We start from the raw sequence: 25,429 nt of genomic DNA on the forward strand, positions 1-25,429 counted from the left end.
CCTCTCCTCTCTGAAATGGGTTTTGACCTCTGAAATGGGGATAACGATAGAGGTAACCGCACCTACTGCACGTAGGGCAAATGAGCCAGTGAATGTGTGGGAGTCAAGCAAAGTTCATGTCTGCTTTGCTCGCAGCTGTGTCCCAGCACCTAGCCGACTGCCTGGCAGGTTGCAGATGCTCATGAACTCTTTGGCGAGTGATGTGGAGAAGGAAAAGTGGGTTTTGCACGGCCTTTGTCCCTCTCGCGGACAAAGCTTTGCGCACACTATTTCCTCCATAGTTAGCATATCTGGAGGCCCAGCTCTGACCTCTACCCTCCTCACCACCCTCCCCCAGGTGGGCGGGGCCATCCTCCCTGACTAGGCTGGATGCTCAGGGGAGGTCAGCCCCAGTCAGGGACAGTCAGCCATCCAGAAGCCCGTGCACCATGACGGTCCCTGCCCTGGCCAGTGCCTCTGGGCTCCTGCAGGTGGCCTCCCTGCTCGGGCTGCTGCTGCTTCTCCTCAAGGCAGCACAGCTCTACCTGCACAGACAGTGGCTGCTCAAAGCCCTCCAGCAGTTCCCGTCCCCTCCTTCCCACTGGCTCTATGGACACAGCAGGGAGGTAGGTAAGAGGGGACCCGGGAGTGGGAGGGCAGGGAGGGCTGGGCACTCTCGGAGCATGGTCACGGCCAGCAAGTCAAAGGGACAGAGTTTCGTGTTTGTTAGCAGGTGGCCCCATGTAAGAAGCCAGCTCACCTCTCAGGTCGTGGCTCCCCATCCCAGTCCGGGCAGCTCACTCGCTCACAGGACCCTGGGCTGGTGTCCTCGGCTCTGTCACACACTCCTTCCTTAGGTGCATCTGCAGGCTGTCCCGGCAGCCCTGCCCTTTGAGGACAATGGCTCTTCCTTCCCGAGTCTCTCCATCTTCAGGCTCAGCAGCTTCAGCTCTTCTCACAGAACAGTCTTCTAGAGGCTTCCCTGCCCCAGGGGTACCACGCCGTACTCACTGCCTTGAGCTTGCCTGGGAGCCCAGACCTTTGTCTGAAGGATCCCGCCCTCTGCCTCATTGTCCCTGGAGACAACAGACAGCAATCTGAGAAGGTGTCAGCTGCTAGGAAAGGAGAGTCACCTGCTGAGTGGGGTTGAGGGTAAAATCAGGTGTAGGGAAAGTTAGTTCACTTGTGAGGACTCAGAGATTTCCCAAACTGGGAATTCAGTGCTTAAAGTCTCCTAATTGCAGTGCATAAACTCAGAGAATTTGTTGGCACACATGAGCCAGGTTTCCAGGTGGGCACCAGGTAAGAAGAACTGACATTTGAGTTGCAACATAAGAAGAGTGAGCTCTGGTGGGGTGGGGGGTCAGAGTCAAGAAAGGGGCCACACAAAGAGGCGCTCACCAAGGGTTTGGGATTTAAACAAATGTTAGGGGGAGATCAGGGACTGCAGGGAGCAGAGGCCCCTCTTTCCAGGCAGCCTGATGACAGCAGAGTGGAGCCATGACGGGAACTGGAAGCTGCCAAGCCCAGAGGCACTGGCCCGGTCCCTCCCTCCTTCCCCTCCCTAACCTCCTTCACCCCCAGATGCTCAGGGGCCTCCCCACCTGCCTGTGCATTCCAGCCTCTGGAACTCTGCTCCGTGAGCCCCTGTGGCCTTGTCTGGTTTCCATCACCCCTTCATGATCCTCTACTCTCACGGCCTCTTGATCCTTCTGTCTCCTCCACGAGACTGGGGGATGCAGACGGACAAGGGTCTAGAGCCACAGCCTAAATCAGTGCCACAAACCAGGGCCTGGCACGGAGTCAACCCTCAATAAATATGTGCTCGACGAAGGGACCTGGCCCCCAGGAGGGCAGGTTGCCTCAGAGCTGGGAAGTCCTGACTGTCAGAGGATGCAGGCGGAGCGTGGGCCCTCCAGTGGGCAGGGAGTGGCTGTGGGGTACATAGAAGCCCGTGAAATGGAAGCTGTCCGGGCCCCCCTGGGGACGAGAATGCCAAGGGCAAGAGACAAAGCTGAGTCTCAGAAGTGGAAGAGAGGCAGTTGCTCTGTGGCAAAGAGGCTGGGGACACCACGCAGCAGAAACAACGTGGGCAGAGGCGCCGAAGTGAGAGCAGACTGAGCCACCACGGAGCAAGGGCAGCGGCATCTCTGGGAACCCAGTGGCGGGGCCTGTGCAATGGCCAGGGTGTCAGGAGGCAAGGCTAGAGAAGGGAGAGGCAGAAAGCAAAGGCCTTTGTGAACTACACGGAGGCGTTTCAAAAGATTCCTGAAGGCAGGGGCAATTGCACAAAAGCTGCTGGCTGTTGGTAAGTGAAAATAAGATGAAAAGCAACATATCAAGATTTCCAGTGGCGACTCGGCAGGTTAAATCCTGACACAGTATCTGTGAGTGTGAGGCTTCTATCCCTGGCCTTGCTCACTGGGTTAAGGATCTAGTACTGCTGCAACTGTGTCACAGGTCTGCAACTACAGTTCCAGTTCAACCCCTAGCCTGGCACCTTCCATAGGCTGCAGGTGCAGGCGAATAGAAAAAAAGAAATCCATACATCAAAATCTTAAATCAACACCCTTCTCATATGTATACATACAGATTCTGTCCTACAACTGCCTAGACGCTTATAAAGTAAAATAACTTTATACACACACGTGACTACTGGGATTTTTTTTTTCACTTAGCCATATACATCCTAAACATAATTTATTATAAACAAACATTTATGGTAGGAGGGATCAAGACGGCAGAGGAGTAAGATGTCGTGCTCACCTTCCCCCACAAACACAACCCAAAACACATCTACACGTGCCACCATTCACACGGAACATCTACTGAACGCTGGCAGAAGAACGTAAACCTCCCAAACGGGCACAGAACCCTCCACATATTGTGTAAAAGAAAAGAAAAGAGAGCGAGAGGGAGAGCGAGAGAAGGAATCACGAGGATGCTAGCAATCCTGAGAGGGAGCTGTTAAAGGGAAAATGAACCCACGTCATGGGAAGACACCTTTCCAACGGGGAGATAAGCCGAGATGGAGGGACCTCAGAGCCGCCTAGAAAAGCTCAGCAGCTGGACTGAGGAGGGCAAAGCAGAGTGAGGGCTGCATAGACCATCTGTACCACCGCCCCAGATGGCACAGCCTGAGACACTCGGGCGGGGGCTGGGTGCTGAGACTCAGTCTCTGAAAGTCAGTTCCCGGGAGAGGACCAGGGTTGGCTGTGTGGAGACAGCCTGAGGGGCCAGGGAGCACTGTGCCACGGGCTGGGGAGTGGATGCCACAGCCGAGGGAACCCGGGAGGAGATCTGGACCTGCAGGAGAAGCAAGGCGCCATTGCTGGGGAGGGTGAGAGGAGGAGGGGTGGACCGCCATAGGGATGTCTTTCCCTGCTCACACGCAGACTCTCAGAGGGTGGGGTGCCACTGGCTCAGGCTATGGATGGAGAGAATCTGCTTGCTCAGGCTACAGGAGGCTGGGGGCCTCTTGTGTGGGCCACGGGTGGCCAGGCATCTTTGGGTGAGCTAAGGGAAGCGGGGAGGCTAAGGGCGACACAGTGCCTCTTGTGTGAACTACATGTGGCAGGGACACATTACAGCAGTCATCTCAGAAACCAGAAGGAGGCCTGGCCTGCCCCCCATAGGGGTCTGGGAATAGGCTCCACCTGCAACCCCAGTCACCTCAGAGGTCGGCAAAAACACAGGGCACCGCAACCAACCACCACCTGCTGTTGCTCTCACTCCCCTGGGAACACACCCACCCTGCTGCTGCCGCTGTCCAACACTATGGGCAGTGCCCACACATACTTACCAATGTCACTTCCCAGGAACCCACAACGAAAGGCAGCCAGTGCCACACCTCCTGCGTGGGCTAAGCAGGACTGGGTGCATTGGGCATGGTCTGCAGGTAACAGGGGAAAGCCCCCGCAGTTTTCTCTGACCCCAGACACGGGCCAGGCCCACAACCACTAAAGGCCCATGAACAGGCACCTCTTACGGTCCCAGTCACCTCAAATGCACCACAGAGGAGGGCACTGTGATCGATCACCACCTGTTGTTGCTCTCACTCCCCTGGGACCTCCCACCCTACCACTGCCACTGCCAAATGCTCCAGGCACCACCTAAATCTGCCTGAGGCTCATTACCATGTCCCAGGGCCCTGCAACTAGGAGTGGCCTGCACCATCTTCCTGCAGCTCCTTGCTACTGGCAAGAGACCAGCAACCAGGCACGGACTGCTGGCCCCACCCAGTGCCTCCTTCTCCCTAGAAACACACTCAGCACCCTGGAGATACCAGCTTTCTCACAACCAAAGAAAGAGACAGCAAATATCTAAACTCCCATGCCAAAAATGAATGGAAACCCCCCACAAAATACAAAGGGGTGCTCTGGCATAGAAATAGCCCTCCAAGACTACAGTAGTGGGTGTCCCTCAACTCACAGAAAAAGAAAAATATAGGTGCAATGAAGATGCTCCGGAACCATTCCCAGTTACAAGAAGAGGACAACTCACCTGAAGCAACAAACAAGGAAACAGACCTCTGCAGCTTAAGAGACACTGAGTTCAGAAGGGAGATAGTGAAGATCCTGAAGGAATCAAGGGTGAGCATCAAGAATTAAGAGTGGATCTAAGCAGTAACGCATATTACTTTAGAAAGGAACTCGAAAATACAAGGTGGAACCAAGGAAAATTACAAAATTCACTTGCACAGATGCCAACTGAGCTAAGGTCGCTAAAAAGCAGAAGGAATAGTGCAGAGGAACCAATCGGTGACGTGGAAGATAGAATAATGGAAATCACCCAGTCAGGACAGCAGACAGAAAGCCAAATGAGAAGTCATGAAGCAATATAAGAGATCTATGGGATAATATAAAGCAGGCCGATCGATGCATGATAGAAATTCCAGAAGGAGAAGAAAAAAGAAAAGGGAATTAAAAGCACATGTGAAGAAATCATGTCTGAAAACTTTCCAGACCTAAAGGAAACCGTTACCAAGATACAGGAAGCACAGAGGGCTCCAAAGACGTTGAACTCAAAAAGGCCCACACCAAGACATAACAGAATAACAAACGGCAAAAGTTAAAGGGAAAGAGAGGATTCTAAAGGCAGCAAGAGAAACACAAAGTGTTAACTCTGAGGGAACCCCCGTAAGGGTATCCGTCGATTTCTCTACAGAAGAGACTGGCAAGGTATATTCGAAGTTCTAAAAGGGAAAAATATGCAGCCTGGAACAAACTACCCAGCACGAATACCGTGTAGAATAGGAGGAGAAAGAAAGAACTTCTCCACCAAACAAAAGCTAAAAGAGTAAAGAAGTGCTAAACCCAGTCTAAACGAAATACTGCAAGGGCGTCTCTGACTAAAGAAGAAGCACAAAGAAATGGGAGGGAGGAAATCACAATGGGAACGCAGTCACCTCAATAAGCCAGCATACAGATCTGAAGGGAGACAAAGATAACCTACTACGAAAGGGACAAGGGACAGGAGAAGGACAAACACGAAGGGGTTAATCAAACTTCAAAATCATAGACCGTGGGGAAGGAAAGCAAGAACATCTAGACTCTTTTTTAAATAATATATTTGAACTTATATGACTGTCGGGTTAAGCAAGCAGATAGAGGAGGGGGTTAACATACTGGAAAAACAGGGCAACCACAAATCCAAACCACATTACACTCACAAAAACTAAACAGAAAAGGACAAAACCGTAAAATAAAAGGAAATCACCCAGCCAAAAAAGGAAAGGAACAAAGGAGAAACCTAGAATCAACAAGGTTTAAAATGGCAATAAATACATTCCTATCAATAATTACCTTGAACTCCAGCGGTCTGAATGCTCCAAACAAACGACGCAGCATGGCAGATTGGATAAAACAGCAACAGCCTACAGTATGCTGTCTTCAAGAGACTCACCTAAGGGCAACGGACACATAGAGGTGGCCGGTGAGGGGATGGGAGAAGATAATTCATGCCAATGGACAAGGCAGGAAAGCAGGAGTCGCAATACTCAGACAAAACTGACATCAAAGTGAAAGTCAGAAAGAAGGACAAAGAAGGACACTGTTTGACGATAAAAGGATCCATGCAAGAGGAGGATGTTACAACCTTCAATACATATGCCACCAATATAGGAGCACCCAGATACATCCGGCAAATACTAACAGGCAAAAAAGGAGAAATGGATGGGAATACAACCATAGCAGGAGATTTTAACACCCCACTCACATCAGTGGACAGATCCTCTAGGCAGAAAATCGAGAAGGCTTCAGAGATCCTCAGCGATGCAATAGAAAGATAGACTTAGTGGACATTTTCAGGATATTACATACCCAAAAAGTCAGAATAGTCTTTTTTCAAGGGCACATGGAACATTCTTAAGGACTGACCGCATACCGGGGCAGAGAACTATCCTCAACAAATTGAAGACTACAGAAGTTCTTTCAAGTATCTTCTCTGATGTATCACCAGGGCATGAAACTAGAAAGCAACCACAGGAAAAGAAAGGAGAAAAAACAACTGACAGCATGCAGCTAAAAACCAGTGGGTCAATGAGGAAATCAAAAAGGAAATTAAAAAAATACCTCGAGAGACAAAAGACAATGAAGACACAACCATTCAAAATCTATGGGATTCCGCAAAAGCAGTGCTTAGAGGGAAGTGCATAGTGACACAGGCCTTCCTCAGAAAAGAAGAAAAATCTCAAATCGACAACCTAACCCACCACCTAGATCAATCAGAAAAAGAAGAACAAACAAAACCTGAAGTCAGCAGAAGGAAGGAAACCAATAAAATAGAGATTCAAAAACCAGTAGAAAAAACTCAACAAAAGACAAGAGCTGGCTCTTCGAAAAGGAGCACAAAATTGACAAACCTCTGGCCGGACGCACCAAGAAGAGGAGCGAAAAAACCCAAAGAAACAAAAGAAGAAATGAAAAAGGAGAAATCTCCACGGTTACTGCAGAAAAACCAAAAACCGTAAGAGAATACTGTGAACGATTACAGGCCAACTGATTTGACAACCTAGAAGAAATGGACAACTTTTGAGAGACTCACAACCCACTAAACTGAATCAAGAAGAAACAGATCAACTGAACGGAACCAATCACTAGAAGCGAAATTGAATATGAATGACAAACACTCCCTACAAACAAAACACCAGGACTGGATGGCTTCATAGGCAAAGTCTACCCAACGTAAAAAGAAAAACTTATACCCATCCTTCTTAAACGTTTCCAAGAGCTTGAAGAAAAAGGAACATGCCCAAAGACATTCTATGAAGCCGCCATCACCCTAATACCAAAACCAGACAAAGACACTACCAAGAACGAAAATGGCAGGCCAATAGCTTTGAGGAATACAGACACAAACATTCTCAACAAAATTTGAGCTAACCAAATCCAACAACATACAAAAAAGATCACGCACCAGGAACAAGTGGGATGCATCCCACTTTCACAAGGATGGTTCAACACATGCAAATCAATCAGTGCCATACACCACATTAACAAAAGGACAGTCAAAAACCACATGATCATCTCCAGAGATGCAGAAAAACCATTTGAAAAGGCCCAGCATCCATTCATGAGAAAAGAAAAAAGAGAACAAAAACAAAACAAACTCTTACCGAAGTGGGTATGGAGGTGACATACCTTAACATAATGAAAGCCATTTGTGACAAACCCACAGCAAATATAGCGCTCAGTGGGGGAAAGCTGAGCCCCTTCCACCTTCCCACTGAAAGCTGGAACAAGACAAGGATGCCCACTCTCACCTCTCTTATTCAACATAGTGCTGGAAGTCCTAGCCACAGCCATCAGACAAACAGAAGAAATAAAAGCTATCCAAATTGGAAGAGAAGAGGTAAAATTGTCACTGTATGCAGATGACATGATACTACATGCAGAAAGCCTAAGGACTCCCCACAAAATCTACTCCAACTGATCAATGAATTCGGCAAAGTAATAGGATGGAAGATCAACATTCTGAATTAGCACAGAATACAGAATGCTAGGAACATTCTGTATACTAACAATGAAATATTAGAAAAGGAATACCCAAATACAATACCTTTCACAACTGCACCCCAAAAAATCAAATGCCCGGGAACAAACCTGACCAAGGAGGTGAAAGACTTATAGGCTGAGCACTATAAAATATTAATCAAGGAAATTGAAGAGGATCCAAAGACATGGGAAGATATTCCATGGTCCTGGGCTCGAAGAATCAATATCTTTAAAATGGCCATACTACCCAAAGCAATCTGCAGGTTCAATGCAATCCCTGTGAAATTATCCGTGACATTCCTCACAGAACTAGAACAAACAATCCAAAAATTTGTATCACCATAAAAGACCCAGAATTGCCAAAGCAATCCTAAGGAACAAAAACCAAGCAGGAGGCAGAACTCCCAGACTTCAGGCAATATTACAAAGCCACAGTCACCAAGACAGTGTGGGACTCGTGCCTAAACAGACATACTGACCAGTCAAACAGAAGAGAGAACCCCAAAATTAACCCAGAGCCCTACGGCCAATTAATCTTCAACAAAGGAGGAAAGACTATACATTGGGAGAAAGGAGTTCCCACTGTGGCTCAGGGGAACCAAATCTGACCAGCATCCATGAGGATGCAGGTTCGGTCCCCGGCCTCACTCAGTGGGTTAACGATCCGGCGCTGCCGTGAGCTTTGGTGTAGGTCGCCGACATTGCTCGGATCCTGTGTTGCTGTGGTTGTGGTGTAGGCCTGCAGCTTCAGCTCCAATTTGACCCCTAGCCTGGGAAACTCCCTAAGTCGTGGGTGGGGCCCTAAAAAGACAACAAAGAAAAAAAGAAAGAAAGAAAATGGGGGGGGGACAGTCTTTTGAGCAAGTGGTACTGGGGAAAATGGACAGCCCCTTTGAATCAATGACACTGGAACACAACCTCACGTCATGCCCAAAAATAAACTCAAAATGGACTAAATACTTAAACATAACACAAGACACCGTCAAGCTCCTAGAAGAGAACATAGGCAAAACATTCTCTGACATCAACCATACAAATGTTTTCTTAGGTCAGACTCCCAAGCAACAGAAATAAAAGCAAAAGTAAACCATTGGGATCCAATCAAACGGACAAGTTTTGCACAGCAAGGGAGACCATATTTTAAAAAAAAAATACGACCTAAGGAATGGGAGAAAATAGTTTCAAAGGATCCAACTGACGAGGGATTAATCTCTAAAATAGACACTCAACTTAGACAACTCAACCATAACAAAAAAACCAACAACCCAACTGAAAAATGGGCAAATGACCTGAGCAGGCATTTCTCCAAAGAAGATATACAGACGGCCAACAAGCACGTGAAAAAATGTTCAGCATCACTCATTACTAGAGAAATGCAAATCAAAACGACTCTGAGGTACCACCTCACACCAGTCAGAGTGGCCATCATTAACAAGACAACAAACAACAAACGCTGGGGAGGGCGTGGAGAAAAGGGTCCCCACTACACTGCTGGTGGGAGTGTAAACTGGGACAACCACGATGGAAGAGGGCATGGAGGTTCCTCCGAAAACCCAGTATAGAATGACCGTATGACCCAGCAGTTCCACGCTTGGGCACATTTCCAGACAAAAGTTCCCATGAAAAAGACACGTGCACCTGTAGGGTCACTGCAGCGCTATTCACAATAGCCAAGACATGGAAACAACCTCCATGGCCCTTGGCCGATGGATGGATTAAGAAGATGTGGCATACAGAATGGGAGAACACATTTGCAAATGAATCACCCGACAGGGGATTCATCTCCAAACATTGGTAAACACCCCCTGCAGCTCAATACCAAAAAAAAAACACCACCATCAGAAAATGGGCAGGAGATCTAAACAGACAATTCTCCAAAGAAGACACACAGACAGCCAAAAAACACATGACAAAATGTTCAACATCACTCATTACTAGAGAAATGCAAATCCAAACCACGATGAGGTACCACCTTACACTGGCCAGAATGGCCATCATCCAAAAGTCTACAAACAAGAAGGGCTGGAGAGGGTGTGGAGAAAAAGGAACCCTAGTACACTGTTGGCGGGAATGTAAAGTGGTGCCACCACTGTGGAAAACAGTCTGGAGATTCCTCAGAAAACTAAACATAGAACTACCATTTGATCCAGCAATCCCCCTCCTGGGCATCTATCCAGAGAAAACCATGACTCAAAAAGACACGTGTGCTCCAGTGTTCATTGCAGCGCTATTTGCAATAGCCGAGACATGGAAACCACCTAAATGCCCATTGACAGAGGAGTGGATAAAGAGGATTCCACACGGCGGAATACGACAGAGCCATTAAAAGGAAAGAAATAATGGCATTTGCAGCAACGTGGATGGACCTAGAATTTAGCATGCTGAGTGAAGTCAGTCAGACAATGAGACACCAACAGCAAATGCTATCACTGACATGTGGAATCTAAAAGAAGGACACAGTGAACTTCTTTGCCGAACAGATACTGACTCACAGACTGTGAAAAACTTATGGCTTCCAAATGAGACAGGTTGGGGGGCGGGGGGATGTACCGAGGGTTGGCGGTGGACATGCTGTAGGGTTTGGTTATGATGATTGTTGTAACCTGTAAAAGCAATGAAATCCATTAAGTAAAACAAGAGAAGAAGAAGAATTGGTATAGATACACAATGATAAAGACAGAACGAAATAAGGCCATTTGCGGCAACATGAATGTACCGAGAGACTCTCACGCTAAGTGAAGTACGTCAGAAAGACAAATACCATATGAGGTCACTTATATCTGGAATCTAAAATACTGCACAAACGAACCTTGCCACAGAGAAGAAACTCGTGCACTTGGAGAACAAAGCAGTGCTTGCCAAGGTTGAGGAGGTGGGGGTCAGAAGGAATGGGGTCTGGGGTTAATAGATGCAAAACCATTGCCGTTGCAGTGGACTAGCGATGAGATCCTGCTGGATAGCACAGGGAACTAAATCCAGACACTTGTGATGAAACACGACGGAGGATAGTCTGAGAAAAAGAATGTATATGTAAGTGTGACTGGGCCTATTTGATGTACATTAGAAATTAACGGAACACTAAACACACTCTAATGAAAAGAACCAAAAAAAAAAAAGTGAATGATTATCTCGAAAAAAAATTTATATGTGTACTAGGATAATATTGAAAACATATAACAACGAGTATGGTAAAATACAACTAGTATATAAATTTCATTTTAAAAATGATCCATTTTATTCCCTAAAAGAGCAAACTGTATGAAAAATGCTTACAGAGTAATACAAGATTGTCATCAATAGTCTATGCAAATGCCGGACACATGACTTCCAAAGGTTTCCAGCACCAGGGAGTCGGTCCCTGATGTAAGTTTCTATAGGCAGTACAGGGTGATGGCCCATACAAGGCTCTTCATGACAATGGGACAGAATCTGGACCTAGGACAAGGCTGGACAGCCGGCGAGGTCTGGATCAGAGCCCAGGTCATAAGAAACAGTTCTGAAGGCTTAGTCCTGCTGACAGATCCACACCTATCTCCCTGTAGCCCTCCTGCCCTCCTCCCTAGCCCTGGAGCCAGAAGAAGGGGTTTTTTGACTTATCTCTCTCCCGCTGACAGTTTCAAGAGGAAAGCGAGCTGCCACCCCTCCTGAAAAGGGTAGAGAAATACCCAAGTGCCTGTGCTCTCTGGCGGTGGGGAACAAGAGCCATGGTACTGGTCTATGACCCTGACTACATGAAGGTGGTCCTGGCGAGATCAGGTGAGAGGGAAACCCCCATCCACATGGGAGAAAACCCTCCCTCCTGGGTGCATGGCCCTGGGTCTGTGAAATTCCAGGAGGGACTGACACTTCAGCCATCAATGCCTCAACTCTTCCAAACATTCTCCCAGCCCACAAGGCAGGCCAACGCCAACAGAATTTGCTCAGAGTGAAAGCTTAACCAGCTGGGTGGAGCTCATTTCTGTCTTCTGTCTTTCCTGCCTTCTTTCTTTCTTTCTTCCAACCAAACTGAGATGACGCCAGATCTGAAGGACAATCCCCATCCACACTGATTTCCACTGGGCACGTCTCCCTCTTGCCTCTCCTGGGTCATGGGGTGGCTACAACACTGCTAATTATAGGGAAACCATGGCATTCCGTCTTAGGCTATGACACTGAGGACAGAGGTTATGCTTCCTGCCAATTCACCATGTCAGTCCTGTGGGTGTTCTTCTGCTGGGACACTGAGTCTGCCTTCCTGAGCCCACGGGGACCAGCAAGACAGAGAGAGTCTGGACTGGGGGCGGGGGAGGCAAGTGGGAGGTGGCTTGAGACAGACTGCCAGCTGCCATTCATCAGGAAGGGCTGGCAGGCCCTGGTCTGGACCACAGCTGCCTTAGGGCTGCCTGCCATGTTTCGTCCCCTCCATTTTCCTTCCTTACCTTTCAGACCCCAAGACTTCTGTTGTCTACAGATTGCTGATCCCCTGGATTGGTAAGTACATCTAAATATACATGTAGTCCCCGCACCAGTTAGGTTTGCCAAGGGCTGCCTCATTGGATCGTGGAGAAAAACAGGTGCCTGGCACCGAGTTACCACCCTCATCTCTGAATAAAGTCTCGTCTCTGATACAAACCCCACCCTTCCAAATGGTGCTGAGAGTCCTCCTGAAGCTCACCCTCTTCAGCATCATTTCTGAGGCCTCTCCAAAGTTCTCAGCATGACTTTTATTTAGGTCATTTTATCACCTGCACTCGTATATCTTCAGAACCTTTATCTCGGAGCTGCCCTAATCTCTGGCTTGATGACCAGGCTTGGGGGCCATTCACGTTCCTGAAGTGAAGTATATTGGCCTTTCCTGCCTTTGCCATGATGTGCCTTCTCCGAAAACCCTTGCTTCTTCCCGAGTTGTCCCTGGTCACCCATCTGATCACGTCTCCCAGACCAACACACACCCCCATCTGTCACCCAGGCTGTGGTTTGCTCCTGTTGAATGGGCAGACGTGGTTCCAGCGTCGGCGGATGCTGACCCCAGCCTTCCACTATGACATCCTGAAGCCCTACGTAGGTCTCATGGCCAAGTCTGTCCAAGTGATGCTGGTGAGTCCATCCCTGTCTCACCTGAACACACTCAACCCCGGCACAACTCACAGAGTCCACTCTCAGACATTTGTGTCCCTCAGGCAGCCATCAGGCAGGCCTCCAGAATGAGGTGCTAAGAACATGCTATGAAATGGGGCTCCCCCAAACGGGATGGGACAGAAAAGCACCCAGGCACCAGCTTGGATCCACAATTTGCTCCTTGCCCTGGGAGCAATGGTCGTGGTGAATTCAGGGTCGACTCCCTGACAATCACGACCTCTTCCACAAAGTGGACTAGAGCAAGGGTCTTTCTTCAGGATCACAGGGTAAGCTGCAATGGCCGGCCTGGGGAAGGCAGCTCAGGGGCAGCGAGTAGATGCCAGGATGCTGCCCAGGAGGACTCTGGCCTCAGTGCCAGGGTTTCGGAATGGAAGTGAGTCACCCGTGGGAGGAAATGTAGCCAGGTCTACACTCACGGAGCTGGACCACGATAAACACCACCTCCGATCTAGACGGTGGACCACCAGGCCTCAGCTAGCACTGGATGAGTGAAAGGAAGAGAAGGACCTTGTGTCCATTCCTAGGGGCCCCAGTATAGACCCTTAGGCGTTTTCTTGCCTTGACAAATTTACTAGCTGATGTTGGAAGTCTTATGGCCAGTTCCAACCTCAGGACACACAAGATCCCCCCTCGTCCTGTCAGAAACTCTGCTTTCAGATCTGCCAAAAGGAGGTTATCATCATGGACTGATCCTAAAACTTGGAACTCATTAGGAATATATAGAAGAGAACAGAATTAGTTAATTACACACACACACACACACAAACCGTATAATTATGTAATAGGGCTGAAACAGCCATCAGATTACTCACGTGCTTTACAGTCTCAAGGTGAGAAACACACACCATTAGAAAGTTGAGACATCTCATCAGAAGACGTGGAGAGGCAGAGAGAGAGCCTGGCCTTGCCAGCACCAGAGCAGAGCAGGGTCACTGTCCCCCTCCCACCACAGGACAAGTGGGAGCAGCTCGTCGCCCAGGACCCACGTCTGGAGATCGTGGGACCCGTCTCCTTGATGACCCTGGACACCATCATGAAGTGCGCCTTCAGCCACCAGGGCAGCACCCAGACAGACGGGTCAGTGACACACCTGCAGTGGCAGCTGCTTGTTCTCACCAGCTGGGGAGGACCACCCTGGCAGGCACTTGGGACAGCGGGATGCTTTTCAGCACAAAAGGCATCATTCGGCAGGGAGCCCCCCACCACGGGCAAATTCCAGCCCAGACCAAACCCAGACTCAGTCACACATCCTGATCCCCGACACAGGGAGACGCCTGGCCACTCAGGCCACTGGTGAAGGGCAGAGGGTCTGGAGGGCTGTGCGGCAGAAGGACAACGGCCTCAGTGCTGCCTGTCCCCACTGACTGACACCTCCCCCTAGAGCCCTACTCCTTCTCCAATTCAGGTCTCCCACCAGTAAAGTCTCCTCTCATCCTCTCCCTTTCAGGGATTCCCACTCCTACATCCAGGCCATTTGGGATCTCAAAAATCTCTTTTCTACCCGTACGAAGAGTGCCTTTCTCCAGAATGACATCATCTACAGGCTGAGCCCTGAAGGCCGTAAGAGCCACCGTGCCGCCAGGATAGCCCATCAACACACAGGTTCCGCTTCTAGTTCTGAATTTCTCCCCTCCATCATCGGGAATTCCTGGCCTTGACCCTGAGGTAAAGAGAGTATCCTGTGACCTTTTCAGCAGCTGAGACATCGCCACACTGGTTGTCTCCTTGGTATAGGGACTGGGGACTAAGATGTCAGGGTGGCAGGTGCTGTGCAGGGACTTTCATGGGTCACTGCTTGGTGACAGCTGATTCAGACCCAGTACCATCAGCCCCTAGGACCTGTGTTATGGGGGAATCCTGGCTTGTGTCGCATGAGGCTGGAAGTCTCAGCCCAGACATGCCAAACCATAACCTCCCTCATCCTGATCCACCCAACACCCAACTTGGGCCACGAGGGGCAGTGGGGATACCCTGGATGATATACCTGGCCCCCGGAGCTCTCAGCTCAGCCTGGGAACCGCTGTTCCAAAACAGACCGAGTGATCCAGCTGCGGAAGGCGCAGCTGCAAAAGCAGGGAGAGATGGAGAACGTGAGGAAGAAGAGGCACTTGGATTTCCTGGACATCCTCCTCCTTGCCCAAGTGAGTGTTGGGGGCATAGGCTTGAGGCTTTGCCCAGAAGCACAGAGGAAGGGGCAAAGCTGCACTCTCCCCCTGCCTCCTCAGATGGAGAAGGGGAACAGCTTGTCGGACACCGACCTCCGTGCCGAAGTGGACACGTTCATGTTCGAGGGTCATGACACCACAGCCAGTGGCATCTCCTGGATCCTCTATGCTCTGGCCTCCCACCCTGAGCATCAGCAGAGATGTCGGGAGGAGATCCAAGGCCTCCTGGGGGACGGCACCTCCATCACCTGGTGAGTGTCCCAGAGACGGAGAGCCCCGCACGGACCGCCCACCCCCCACCCCCAGCGAGTGGAGACTCCCCCGTTCCCCAACTCTGCCCAGCCTCAGGATGGCCTTTGTTCAGGGACCACCTGGACCAGATGCCCTACACCACCATGTGCATCAAGGAGGCCCTGAGACTCTATCCGCCAGTACCAAGCGTCGGCAGAGAGCTCAGCAAGCCCATCACCTTCCCTGATGGACGCTCCTTACCTGCAGGTATGAGCGTCACCACACCCACTAACCTCAGCATCTCGCTGAAAACATGGGAGATCAGACATCCACATGAACTTGCCCACCAGCCACACTTGCAGACCCATTCCTGCCGCAAGTTAATTGATATTGACTCTCTATTTAGGATGCGGTGGTGAAATGCTTGATATAGAAATTGAACACAGCAAAAGTTCAGCATACAAATGCTAGCCCTAGAATGGCGTCTTCTCATCGAGCCCTCAGATTCAATTTCCCTGGGACCTGAAGAATTGGGAGACAAGGAGACAAAAGCAGGGGAAGATGTGGTTCATTCCATAAGGGGTCCAAGAAATGAGGGAGCTCCGGGAACCCACTGTCCCCAGGTCAGGTGGCCAGTCCCTGAGGAGCCCTCAGGGGGATGCAGACAGCAGCTGAGGACCAGGTCTGAGAGCCCTGCCACGGCTGGAGGCCACCCACTGGCTCACCTCCCACTGGGACTGAGGCCCAGCCCTGCCACCTCCCGGCCGTGGGGTCCTAGACCTGCCGCATGGCCTCTCTGAGGCTCGGGTCCTCATCTAGACACGTGGGTAGGAGTGCCTTCCTTGAGGACTGCTGTGAGGAGTCGATGCGTCAATGTTTATTCCTCAGGGGCTCCCGGATGGCACTTGACAAGTGGGAGTTGTCACCCGAGTCACTCCTAAAAGGAAGCCTCCAGGTCTTTGGCCTCTCAGGGCTGGGTCATGGTTCCGGGCTCCTGGTCTTTGATCCCCTGCTCTGTCACCTCCAGCCCACCTCCCCTGCCTCAGCCTCATTCATTCAGAGTGATGGGGAGTGGCTCTCATGGCGGCTGCCAAGTCTTCTGTGCAGGCACAGAACCCCTGCTGCCACGGGAACCATCAGTCTTCTCACCCCCTGCCCTCCCCACAGGAATCATCCTCTCGCTCTCCATTTACGGCCTTCACCACAACCCGCAGGTGTGGCCGAACCCAGAGGTATGAGGAGGGTCCCCGGGAGGAGGGATGGGATGCTGTCCCCAGAGCAACACCTCCTCCCGCTCCTTCCTTCTCTGGGATTCTTGTCCGCTGTGGCTGAGAGGAGTTTGACGCCACTTTCCTGGCCCCTGTGCTCTCTCTGCAGGAGTTTGACCCATCCCGGTTTGCACCGGGTTCTGCTCGACACAGCCATGCCTTCATGCCCTTCTCAGGAGGATCCAGGTGAGCCCCTCTGGACTTGGGTCAGCAGCGTGTCTCTGGGTGTGACCCCACGTCTGTCCCCACCTGTGTCCATATGTGCTACGTGCCGTCATGCCCTTTATGTTGGTGTGTTGAGAAGGAGGCTGTGTCCATGTACAAAAAGGCCTTCAGAGCACGCCCCCCAGTTCCTGACCTCCGGACTCTCCCAGCGGCCGGACACATCTCCGAGTCAGTGGCCTTTCCAAAGTGTTCTGGGGGTTTCCTCGCTTTAGGCGTGTGCCTTTTCAGCCGTAGAATTTTTCATGAAATATGAAGGTCAGATGTTTCTTTTACACAAATCTCAGTTACCTTAAAGGTGATTTTCTCTCTTCGCCTGTTATTGACCCAGCCCACCGCCCCTTCTGCTCCGTTCCCCAATCTGACGCTCAGGGTCTCACTGCGATATAAATGGGTTTGGGTTTCCAGCTGCCTTCCCTGTCCTGATTGTTCAAGCCAAATACGTGAACGGTGACTCTTGCCCCTTGAAGCCAGTTTCCAGCCCACTGCAGGGTTCTCTATTTTGCGCTCTCTCCCAACAAAATTTTGACAGCGCATTAATATTCACATAGCCCTGGCACCTTTTCCAGTCAGCAGATTTCTTTGTATCTAGCGGGAGTTATATGCTACAATCCCAGAATCGACATAGCCTAACGCTGGCAAAAAAAAAAAAAAAAAAAAAAAAAAAGAAAAGGCAGGAAACGCAGGGCAATCAAGTGCTTTTGAGAGAAAATATAAAATATTACATTCTCTTTGGATACGACACTTGCCTTTGTAAGGTGCCTTATAAAGCACACTTGAAATAGCGCTTGAGCGGAGTGATAGGCTCCAAAGTGACTGCTGAGAAAATCTTCAAAGGCTGCAGAGCTTCCCACGAAAGGGTAATTTCCAGACCTTTGTCATTAGCAGAAACAAGTTTGAAGTTCATCCATAATTCTGTGAAGTAGTCAATGTGTGAATCAAGAGTCCAGGCCTTCCTTGTAGACATTGTCTGCACACACTGAATCTGTCACTAGAGGGCGGTGGTACTGGGCTGTTCACTTCTAAGGTCAGAATAAATATTGAATTTAAAAAAAAAAAAAAAAAAAAAAAGGAGTGCCCATTGTGGCGCAGTGGAAACTAATCCGACTAGCAACTAGGAGGCTGCGGGTTCGATCCCTGGCCTCGCTCAGTGGGTTAAGGACCAGCTGTTGCTGTGAACTCTGCTGTAGGCCGCAGATGCAGCTTGGATCTGGCGTGGCTGTGGCTGTGTCCCTAGGAAAAGACAAAAAAAAAAAAAAATGACATGGACTTTTATTTCACTGAGAGGTTTTTTCACCATCCTTAGCTTGATTCAAGCATAAAACTATTTACCAAGCCGCTCTCTGGGTGCCAAACCCTGTGCTTCAGAAACCTGAATACCTCGAACAAAAACAACCTAAAAACAGATTGGGACTTGAAGCCAATTTTTTAAAAAATAAAATCACTCACCCAGTATTGGACTTACTGAGACTCAGGTTCTTTGCGCCTCAGAGCAGGAGCAGTTCATCAAGAGACCCCGTGATAGGCCAGCAATAGATTTATTAAGGTAGAACCCTTGTGAGGAATACGAGCCGCCAGGCAAGAAGGGTCAGCCCCGAGGATTGGGTGGGCTACATCCTTATAATCCAAGGAGGTGGCGAGTGCGAAAAGACCCTCCGCTTCCTCATTCTCTAGCAGACCGCAGGCTGACGGCATTCCCTCCTCCTTCCTAGCCTGTAAGAGAATACTTGACCCTCTGAGGTCCAACCAGGACTGCCATGGTGCTTATTCCAACTGCGGAAGGGTGGTAACATACGCTAAAATAGGTTGACTCACCTCAGGTTCCCAGAAAGAGAGTCTCCGGCTTTGGAATAGCATCCTCCCCGGAACTTCCTGTCCTTGATCCCAAGGCTCATGATCTCGATGAACTTGAATGCAGGCCTTTTACCTTTCACTGGCCAACCTGAGGCGTAGCTCCTGTATTTACTTATGGTTTCACAGTTCATCAGCTCGGCTTCATTTCACAACACGCCAGTGCCTCTCTTGAGCGATTAATCACTTGCAGTGTTCTCCCAAAGTTCCCTGGGTTTTTCTCTCTATCTGTGGTCCCCTCCTGGGGGACTTTGGCAAGCACCTGTATAACTAACTGTCCTACTCTATCCATGTCACTTGGAGATGCGAACACAGAGCCAGAGTCCCTGGCCCTGCCTCCAAGCGTTCACAGTCAAGAAACAAACGCTGGGCAGGATCCAGATGGCAGAGGAGTAAGACGTCCTGCTCACCTGCTCCCACAAACACGTTGCCCGTTGACACGTTGAACGATTCACAGAACAGCTACTGAACGCTGGCAGAAGTCCTTCCACCTCCCAAAAGGGCAAGAACCCCTCCACATAAGTGGGTAGAACAAAAGGGGGAAACATGAGACAGAGAGAAAGAGAAAGGAATCAGGATGGGACCAGCACTCCTGAGAGGGAGCTGTGAAAGAGGAGAGGAACCCACACCCTCGGAAGCCACATAACTGTCAGAGAGATCAGCCAAGACGCAGGGACCTCAACGTCACAGAGAAAAGTGCAACAGCTGGACTGAAGAGGGCAAAGCCGAGAGAAAGCCGTGCAGACCACCGGTACCACCTCCTGGCACCCCACAGCCTGGGATGATCCCCTGGGGGCTGGGCGCTGACACTCAGGCTCCAGAGGGCAGTTTGCTTCTGGGGAAAGGACTCGTGTTGGCTGTGTGCAGACAGCCTGGGGGGCTAGAGAGGGGCTGGCCAGCAGGGTGCCACAACCAAGAAAAAATAGGAGGAGGTCTGGGCCCATGGGAGAAGCGAGGTGCTCTTGCTGGGGAGGATGAGAAGAAGAGGGGCAGGCCACCATAAGAATGTCTTTCTCTGGGCACTCGCAGATGCTTGGAGGTCAGGGCTCTGGGTGGCTAGGCACCTCTTACGTGGGAGAAGTGCAACGGGGTGCCTCTTGCCTGCTCTACAGCCGATGGGGGCAAACCAGCCAGAGCTGAGCATGGTCCGCCACCACCAGGGCTCTGTGGACGGGCAACCCAATCACCTCAGAGGTAGGCACAGAGGATTGCACTGCAACCCAACGCCACGTATTGTGGCTCTTCCTCCCCTGGGAATGCACCCGCCCTGCCACTGCCAATGCCACCGCCAAACACTCCGGGAATTGCCTAAACCTGCCTGAGACTCTGTGCCACCTCCCAGGGCCCTGCAACCCGGAGCAGCCTGTGCCATCTTCCCTCGGGTCCTTGCCACTGTCAAGGGCCCAGCAACCAGACACTGGCTCTGCCCATGGCCTCAGCGTCCCTGGAAGCATGCACAGCACCTTATCAAGGAGATCACAGCCTGTGCACAGTGAGGACAGAGAGACCAAGCATCCAAACCCTCAGCCAAAAATAAAGGACAAGCTCTCACAAAATACCCAGGGGCGCGCTTGCATATGAACAGCCCACCAAGCCTACAGGAGTTGTTTTCCCTAAACTCACAGATGAAGAAAAATGTAAGCAGAATGAAGAAGCTCAGGAACCAGTCCCAGTTAAAAGAGCAGGAGGATTCACCTGAAGGAGCAAACAATGGAGCCGACCTCTGCAGTCCATCAGACACTGAGTTCAAAAAGGAGATGGTGAAAATGCTGAAGGAATTAAGAGCAAATATGTAGGAATTAAGACCAGACATAAGCATGACCGCAGATTACTTTAGAAAGGCTCTAGCAAACATGAGGAGGGGCCAAGAAAACCTAGAAAACGTGCGGAGATGCAAGCGGAGTTAAAGGCACTTACGAGCAGAATGAGTAACGCAGAGCAACAAATTACTGACTTGGAAGATAGAAGAATGGAAATCACCCAATCAGGACAGCAAACAGGACCAAGGCTGGGCAGCAAGACCAGTGTGACCTGTTAGGAAAGGGGGTCGGGCCGGGTCACTCGGACAGCCCTGAATGCCCTCTTTCTGGCCAGCGCTCAGGGGCCTGAGCCGGCCCTGCCCAGAACAGGCTTTGACAGCACTTCTCCTTCTGTTTTCTTCCCTGAACCAGGAACTGCATTGGGAAGCAGTTTGCCATGAACGAGATGAAGGTGGCTGTGGCCCTGACTCTGCTCCGCTTTGAGCTGGCACCAGATCCCTCCAGGAAGCCCACTGTCATTCCAGAAGTTGTGTTGCACTCCAAAAATGGGATCCACCTGAAGCTCCGCAAGCTCCCGTAACCGCTGGGGGGACAAGGACAAGCTCTGAAGGCCTCCTGCTGGCCACCCTGTCTTGCTGTCCCTCTCCCCTGTCCCCTGCCTCTTTGCCCCCTTCTCTTGGGCCACCTGCAAGGCGACTTCATGCCCTGCCTCCTGCCTCATCGGACATTCTGCCCTTCTCCCTCTCACCTCTCTCCAGGCTCCCTGTCTGTGTATCTGTCCATCTGTCTCTGAACCACCCGGATCTCTGCCTGTCCACCTAAATAGCCACCACCTGCCGTCCTCCAGTCGGTCTGCCCTCTCCCTGTCCTTCTGCCTTTCTGCTTTTCTGTCTGTCCATGGATTCATTTCCTTTTGCTGCTCCAATAAGTTCCAACAAGCTTAGTGACTAAAACAACACAAAACCACCCTCTGATGGGTCTGGAATCAGACGTCTGAAATGGGTGTGGCTGGACCACAGCAACGATGTTGGCAGGACTCCTATGTAGGGATGGGAGAGAAACTCTCTCTCTCTCTCTCTCTGCCTTGTTGAGGCTTGAGAGCTGCAGTCCTTGCATTCCTTGGCGCCTGGAGGCTCCTCCACGTTCAAATCCAGTGCCATCTCTAAATGGCCCTCTAGGTCCATCTTCACATCACCTGCACTTTCATAAGGGCATTGGTGGACTCACGGGCCCACTCAGAGAAAACACAGCTATTCTGACGCTCCGAGAATCCCAAGTGGATGCCTTGGGCAGCCATTGCTCAGCCTGCCAAATCCTGGGTGGCTAGCATCACTCTGGGCCCCCATCTGTCCCGTGCCTTGGGGGTCTACATGTTTGTCCCTCACGTGGCCTCCCTTCTGTCCGACTCCCTGATAAAGTTCGCTGTGTCACCTGGAGTCTGTGTGTCTTCCTTTGAGAGGCGATGGCTGGATGGAAGAGAGAGAAGGAATGGAAGGGAGGAAAGACAGAGGAGATGAGGAGGGGAGGACCCCAGCAGGCTGAGCGTGTCCCAGTGCCCCTGCCACCTCCCACCCTGGGGCCCTGAGGCCCCACACCCTGCCCAGAGCCTGAGGCTCCCGATGCAGCTGAGTTAGGAGAAAGGGCTCGTCTCCAAAGGCTCAAAGGGGAGAAGCTCACACCTGTCACCCCTCACCTGTCACCTGTCAGGAAGGAGCCTACCCCTCCCTGCTACTCCGCGGTGGCTTCCTCATACCACCTTCTTCAGAGTGGGGCCCAGCCAGAGCCCCTCTGCTCCTGAGCAGGAAAGCCTTACAGGCCTGGGGGCAAGTGAGGGCTCAGCGGCTCAGTGCTTCATTCCCAGTGAGATTGGACAAGAACCCAGCCTGACCATGTCACCAGTCCCATCAGCCCTTCCTCCCGCATAGGGCTAGCAGGCTCCTCAGTGGCACAAGTGGGCAGCTGTCACAAGGCAGCAACCAGGTGGCCACAAGTCTTGGCCAGTGTGAGACGATGTCAGACCCTAGGCAGAGACCAGCCAGTGGGCCCTCCCGCACAGGACAGCCCCTGTAGCCCTGGCTTGTCTGCTGGGCCACCCTGAGGGAGGAGGGGCCTCTTCCACCCGGTCTCTCTTGGAGACTGGGTTTGGTCTATTCTCCCCCATCCCTGGGCCCTGACCAGCCCCAGGCCCCTTGCACTCTCCCCCAGCGTCTCTGCAAGCACCCCTGCTCTCTTACTGGTTCTGCACAAGGGTCCACCTCTGATCCCCACCCTGTCCTTCCCAGCCAAGGCCCCTGGGTGCCACAGGAGACCCCCCTGCATCCTCTCCTGTGGGGTGATGCCACCATATGCCTGCTGAAGGGACATCACCCCAGCTGGGACCTTCGGCCCAGTCCCCTGGTTCCTAGCTCGCTGGGCTAGTTCATTCTGCACCAAGAAGGGCTCAGGTGGATGCTCAGAGCTAGAAGAGGTTGGGACACGAGGGATTCCGGATAGCATCCTGGGCAGGAAGCTGGGCAAGTTCTCTGGTGTGAGGTGATGGAGAAGGGCTGGCGCTGGTCCCACTCAGACTAGGGAATGCTGAAGACTCGCTCTCTTATACTCTCCTAGTGCTAGTGCTGAACCATTTTAATGCACCAGTGACGGAAAATCTATTTGCTTGGCCTCTGGGGGTGGGTTTGAGGGCAGAGACCAGAGAATGACCAGGAAAGGGGAAAGGTTTGGCTGGGAAGGTCGGTGTGCAGGTGGTTACTCGGCCTTGACTGTTATCTGGATTTGTGCCCAGACCGTGGGCTCCTAGGTTGTTTATGAATAACGCGTCCCGAGGTCGGGCAAAGGGGGACGGTGTGGGGTTAAGCCGAGTTAAGCTTTGTGGGGGAGCAGGTCAGCAGGAAATTCGAGCTCCTGAGAGAGTTGTTTTCAAGTAAATCTTCATGAAAGTTTTGTTTTTCGTTCTGAATTATGGGCCTTGGATTTGATCTTGGGGGAGGAGTGTCATGAAGTAGGGATGGGAGAGCCTGAAGATGAAGGTTTCCCCATCACTTGCCCTTTCATATATGATCTCCACGAATTTTTTAAGAGCCCATCCTTCTAGCAACACTCTCTACCTCTTGAATGCCTATTCACACTTCAAGGAGAATTCTTCTTCTTTTCTTTCTTTTTTTTTTTTTTGAGTTTTTTCCATCTCTAGTGGGCCTGGTCACTATTCATCATTCAAGCACAAGCCTTAACACTTGTATGGTACTATTGGTGTTTTCTGCCTTGACCTGTAGACCAGGAGCTCAAGAAATGTTTCCTCAGTGAATGAACAAATGAATAAATGAGTAGTCACAGGAGGTACACAGGAAATGAATGAGCCTCCCATCTTTCAAAGGAGCAACGGGGGCTCAGAGAGTACATGTTGTTGGCTGCATGTGTGGGGAGGCTGCCCTGGGGCTGGGGCTCCTGATTCCAAGCCCAGAGCTCCGTCCACTGGCACAGTCTCCCGGGACACCACCACACAGTGGACTTGGACAAGCCGTGGGGGGACCTGGCAGAGGCAGCTGAGGCTGGCAGTCTGAGGTCCAACAGAGAAGGGCTGCGAGCTCAAGGATTTCAGCTGGGACTCTCAAAGGCCGTGTTCCTCTGGCTACATCACCTCTCCTCTCTGAAATGGGTTTTGACCTCTGAAAGGGGGATAACGATAGAGGTAACCGCACCTACTGCACGTAGGGCAAATGAGCCAGTGAATGTGTGGGAGTCAAGCAAAGTTCATGTCTGCTTTGCTCGCAGCTGTGTCCCAGCACCTAGCCGACTGCCTGGCAGGTTGCAGATGCTCATGAACTCTTTGGCGAGTGACGTGGAGAAGGAAAAGTGGGTTTTGCCTGGAATAGCTGCATGCAAAGCAATGAAACTAGAACACACCCTCACACCATGCACAAAAATAAACTCCAAATGGCTGAAAGACTTAAATATACGACAGGATACCATCAAACTCCTAGAAGAAAACATAGGCAAAACACTCTCTGACATCAACATCATGAATATTTTCTCAGGTCAGTCTCCCAAAGCAATAGAAACTAGAGCAAAAATAGGAGTCCCCGTCGTGGCGCAGTGGTTAACGTATCCGACTAGGAACCATGAGGTTGCAGGTTCGGTCCCTGCCCTTGCTCAGTGGGTTAAGTATCAGGTGTTGCCGTGAGCTGTGGTGTGGGTTGCAGACGCGGCTCGGATCCCACGTTGCTGTGGCCCTGGCGTAGGCCGGTGGCTGCAGGTGCGATTGGACCCCTAGCCTGGGATCCTCCATATGCCACAGGAGCGGCCCAAGAAATAGCAAAAAAAGACGGAAAAAAAAAAAAAGAAAAAAAAGAAATTAGAGCAAAAATAAACCCATGGGACCTCATCAAACTGAAAAGCTTTTGCACAGCAAAGGAAACCAAAAAGAAAACAAAAAGACAACTTACAGAATGGGAGAAAACAGTTTTAAATGAGGCAACTGACAAGGGCTTAATCTCTAGAATATGTAAACAACTGATACAACCCAACAGCAAAAACACCAATCAATGAAAAAATGGGAAAAAGACCTGAATAGACATTTCTCCAAAGAAGATATACAGATGGCCAACAAACACATGAAAAAATGCTCAACATCGCTGATTATAAGAGAAATGCAAATCAAAACTCCCATGAGATACCACCTCACACCAGTCAGAATGGCCATCATTAATAAATCGACAAATAACAAGTGCTGGAGGGGCTGTGGAGAAAAGGGAACCCTCCTGCACTGTTGGTGGGAATGTCAACTGGTACAGCCACTATGGAGAACAGTTTGGAGATACCTTAGAAATCTCTACATAAAACTTCCA

General features: G+C 50.7%; 1 protein-coding gene and 1 long non-coding RNA gene across 2 annotated transcripts; one reads left to right on the forward strand and one right to left on the reverse strand.

Annotated features, from left to right (window-relative positions):
* The first annotated feature begins 391 nt into the window (after nucleotides 1-391).
* On the forward strand, nucleotides 392-22,024 carry LOC110255311 (cytochrome P450 4A24-like). The gene is made up of 12 exons (XM_084965173.1): nucleotides 392-605; nucleotides 11,588-11,729; nucleotides 12,399-12,443; nucleotides 12,922-13,049; nucleotides 14,044-14,168; nucleotides 14,539-14,693; nucleotides 15,126-15,232; nucleotides 15,317-15,507; nucleotides 15,621-15,754; nucleotides 16,655-16,719; nucleotides 16,865-16,941; nucleotides 21,000-22,024. The coding sequence occupies exons 1-12, from the start codon at nucleotides 429-431 to the stop codon at nucleotides 21,166-21,168; spliced, it is 1,515 nt and encodes a 504-aa protein (XP_084821299.1). The 5' UTR covers nucleotides 392-428; the 3' UTR covers nucleotides 21,169-22,024.
* Nucleotides 15,875-20,955, reverse strand: LOC146402991 (uncharacterized). The gene is made up of 2 exons (XR_014808404.1): nucleotides 18,793-20,955; nucleotides 15,875-18,210 (listed from the first exon to the last, which is right to left on the reverse strand). It is a non-coding gene; the product is annotated as an uncharacterized LOC146402991 (long non-coding RNA).
* Nucleotides 22,025-25,429: the final 3,405 nt, after the last annotated feature.

Source organism: Sus scrofa, chromosome 6 (assembly GCF_054392235.1).
Source record: "Sus scrofa isolate SSC_HxYL_T2T_F1_AM1 chromosome 6, Sscrofa_HxYL_maternal_Yorkshire_Landrace_v2.0, whole genome shotgun sequence".
Taxonomy (NCBI): Eukaryota; Metazoa; Chordata; class Mammalia; order Artiodactyla; family Suidae; genus Sus; species Sus scrofa.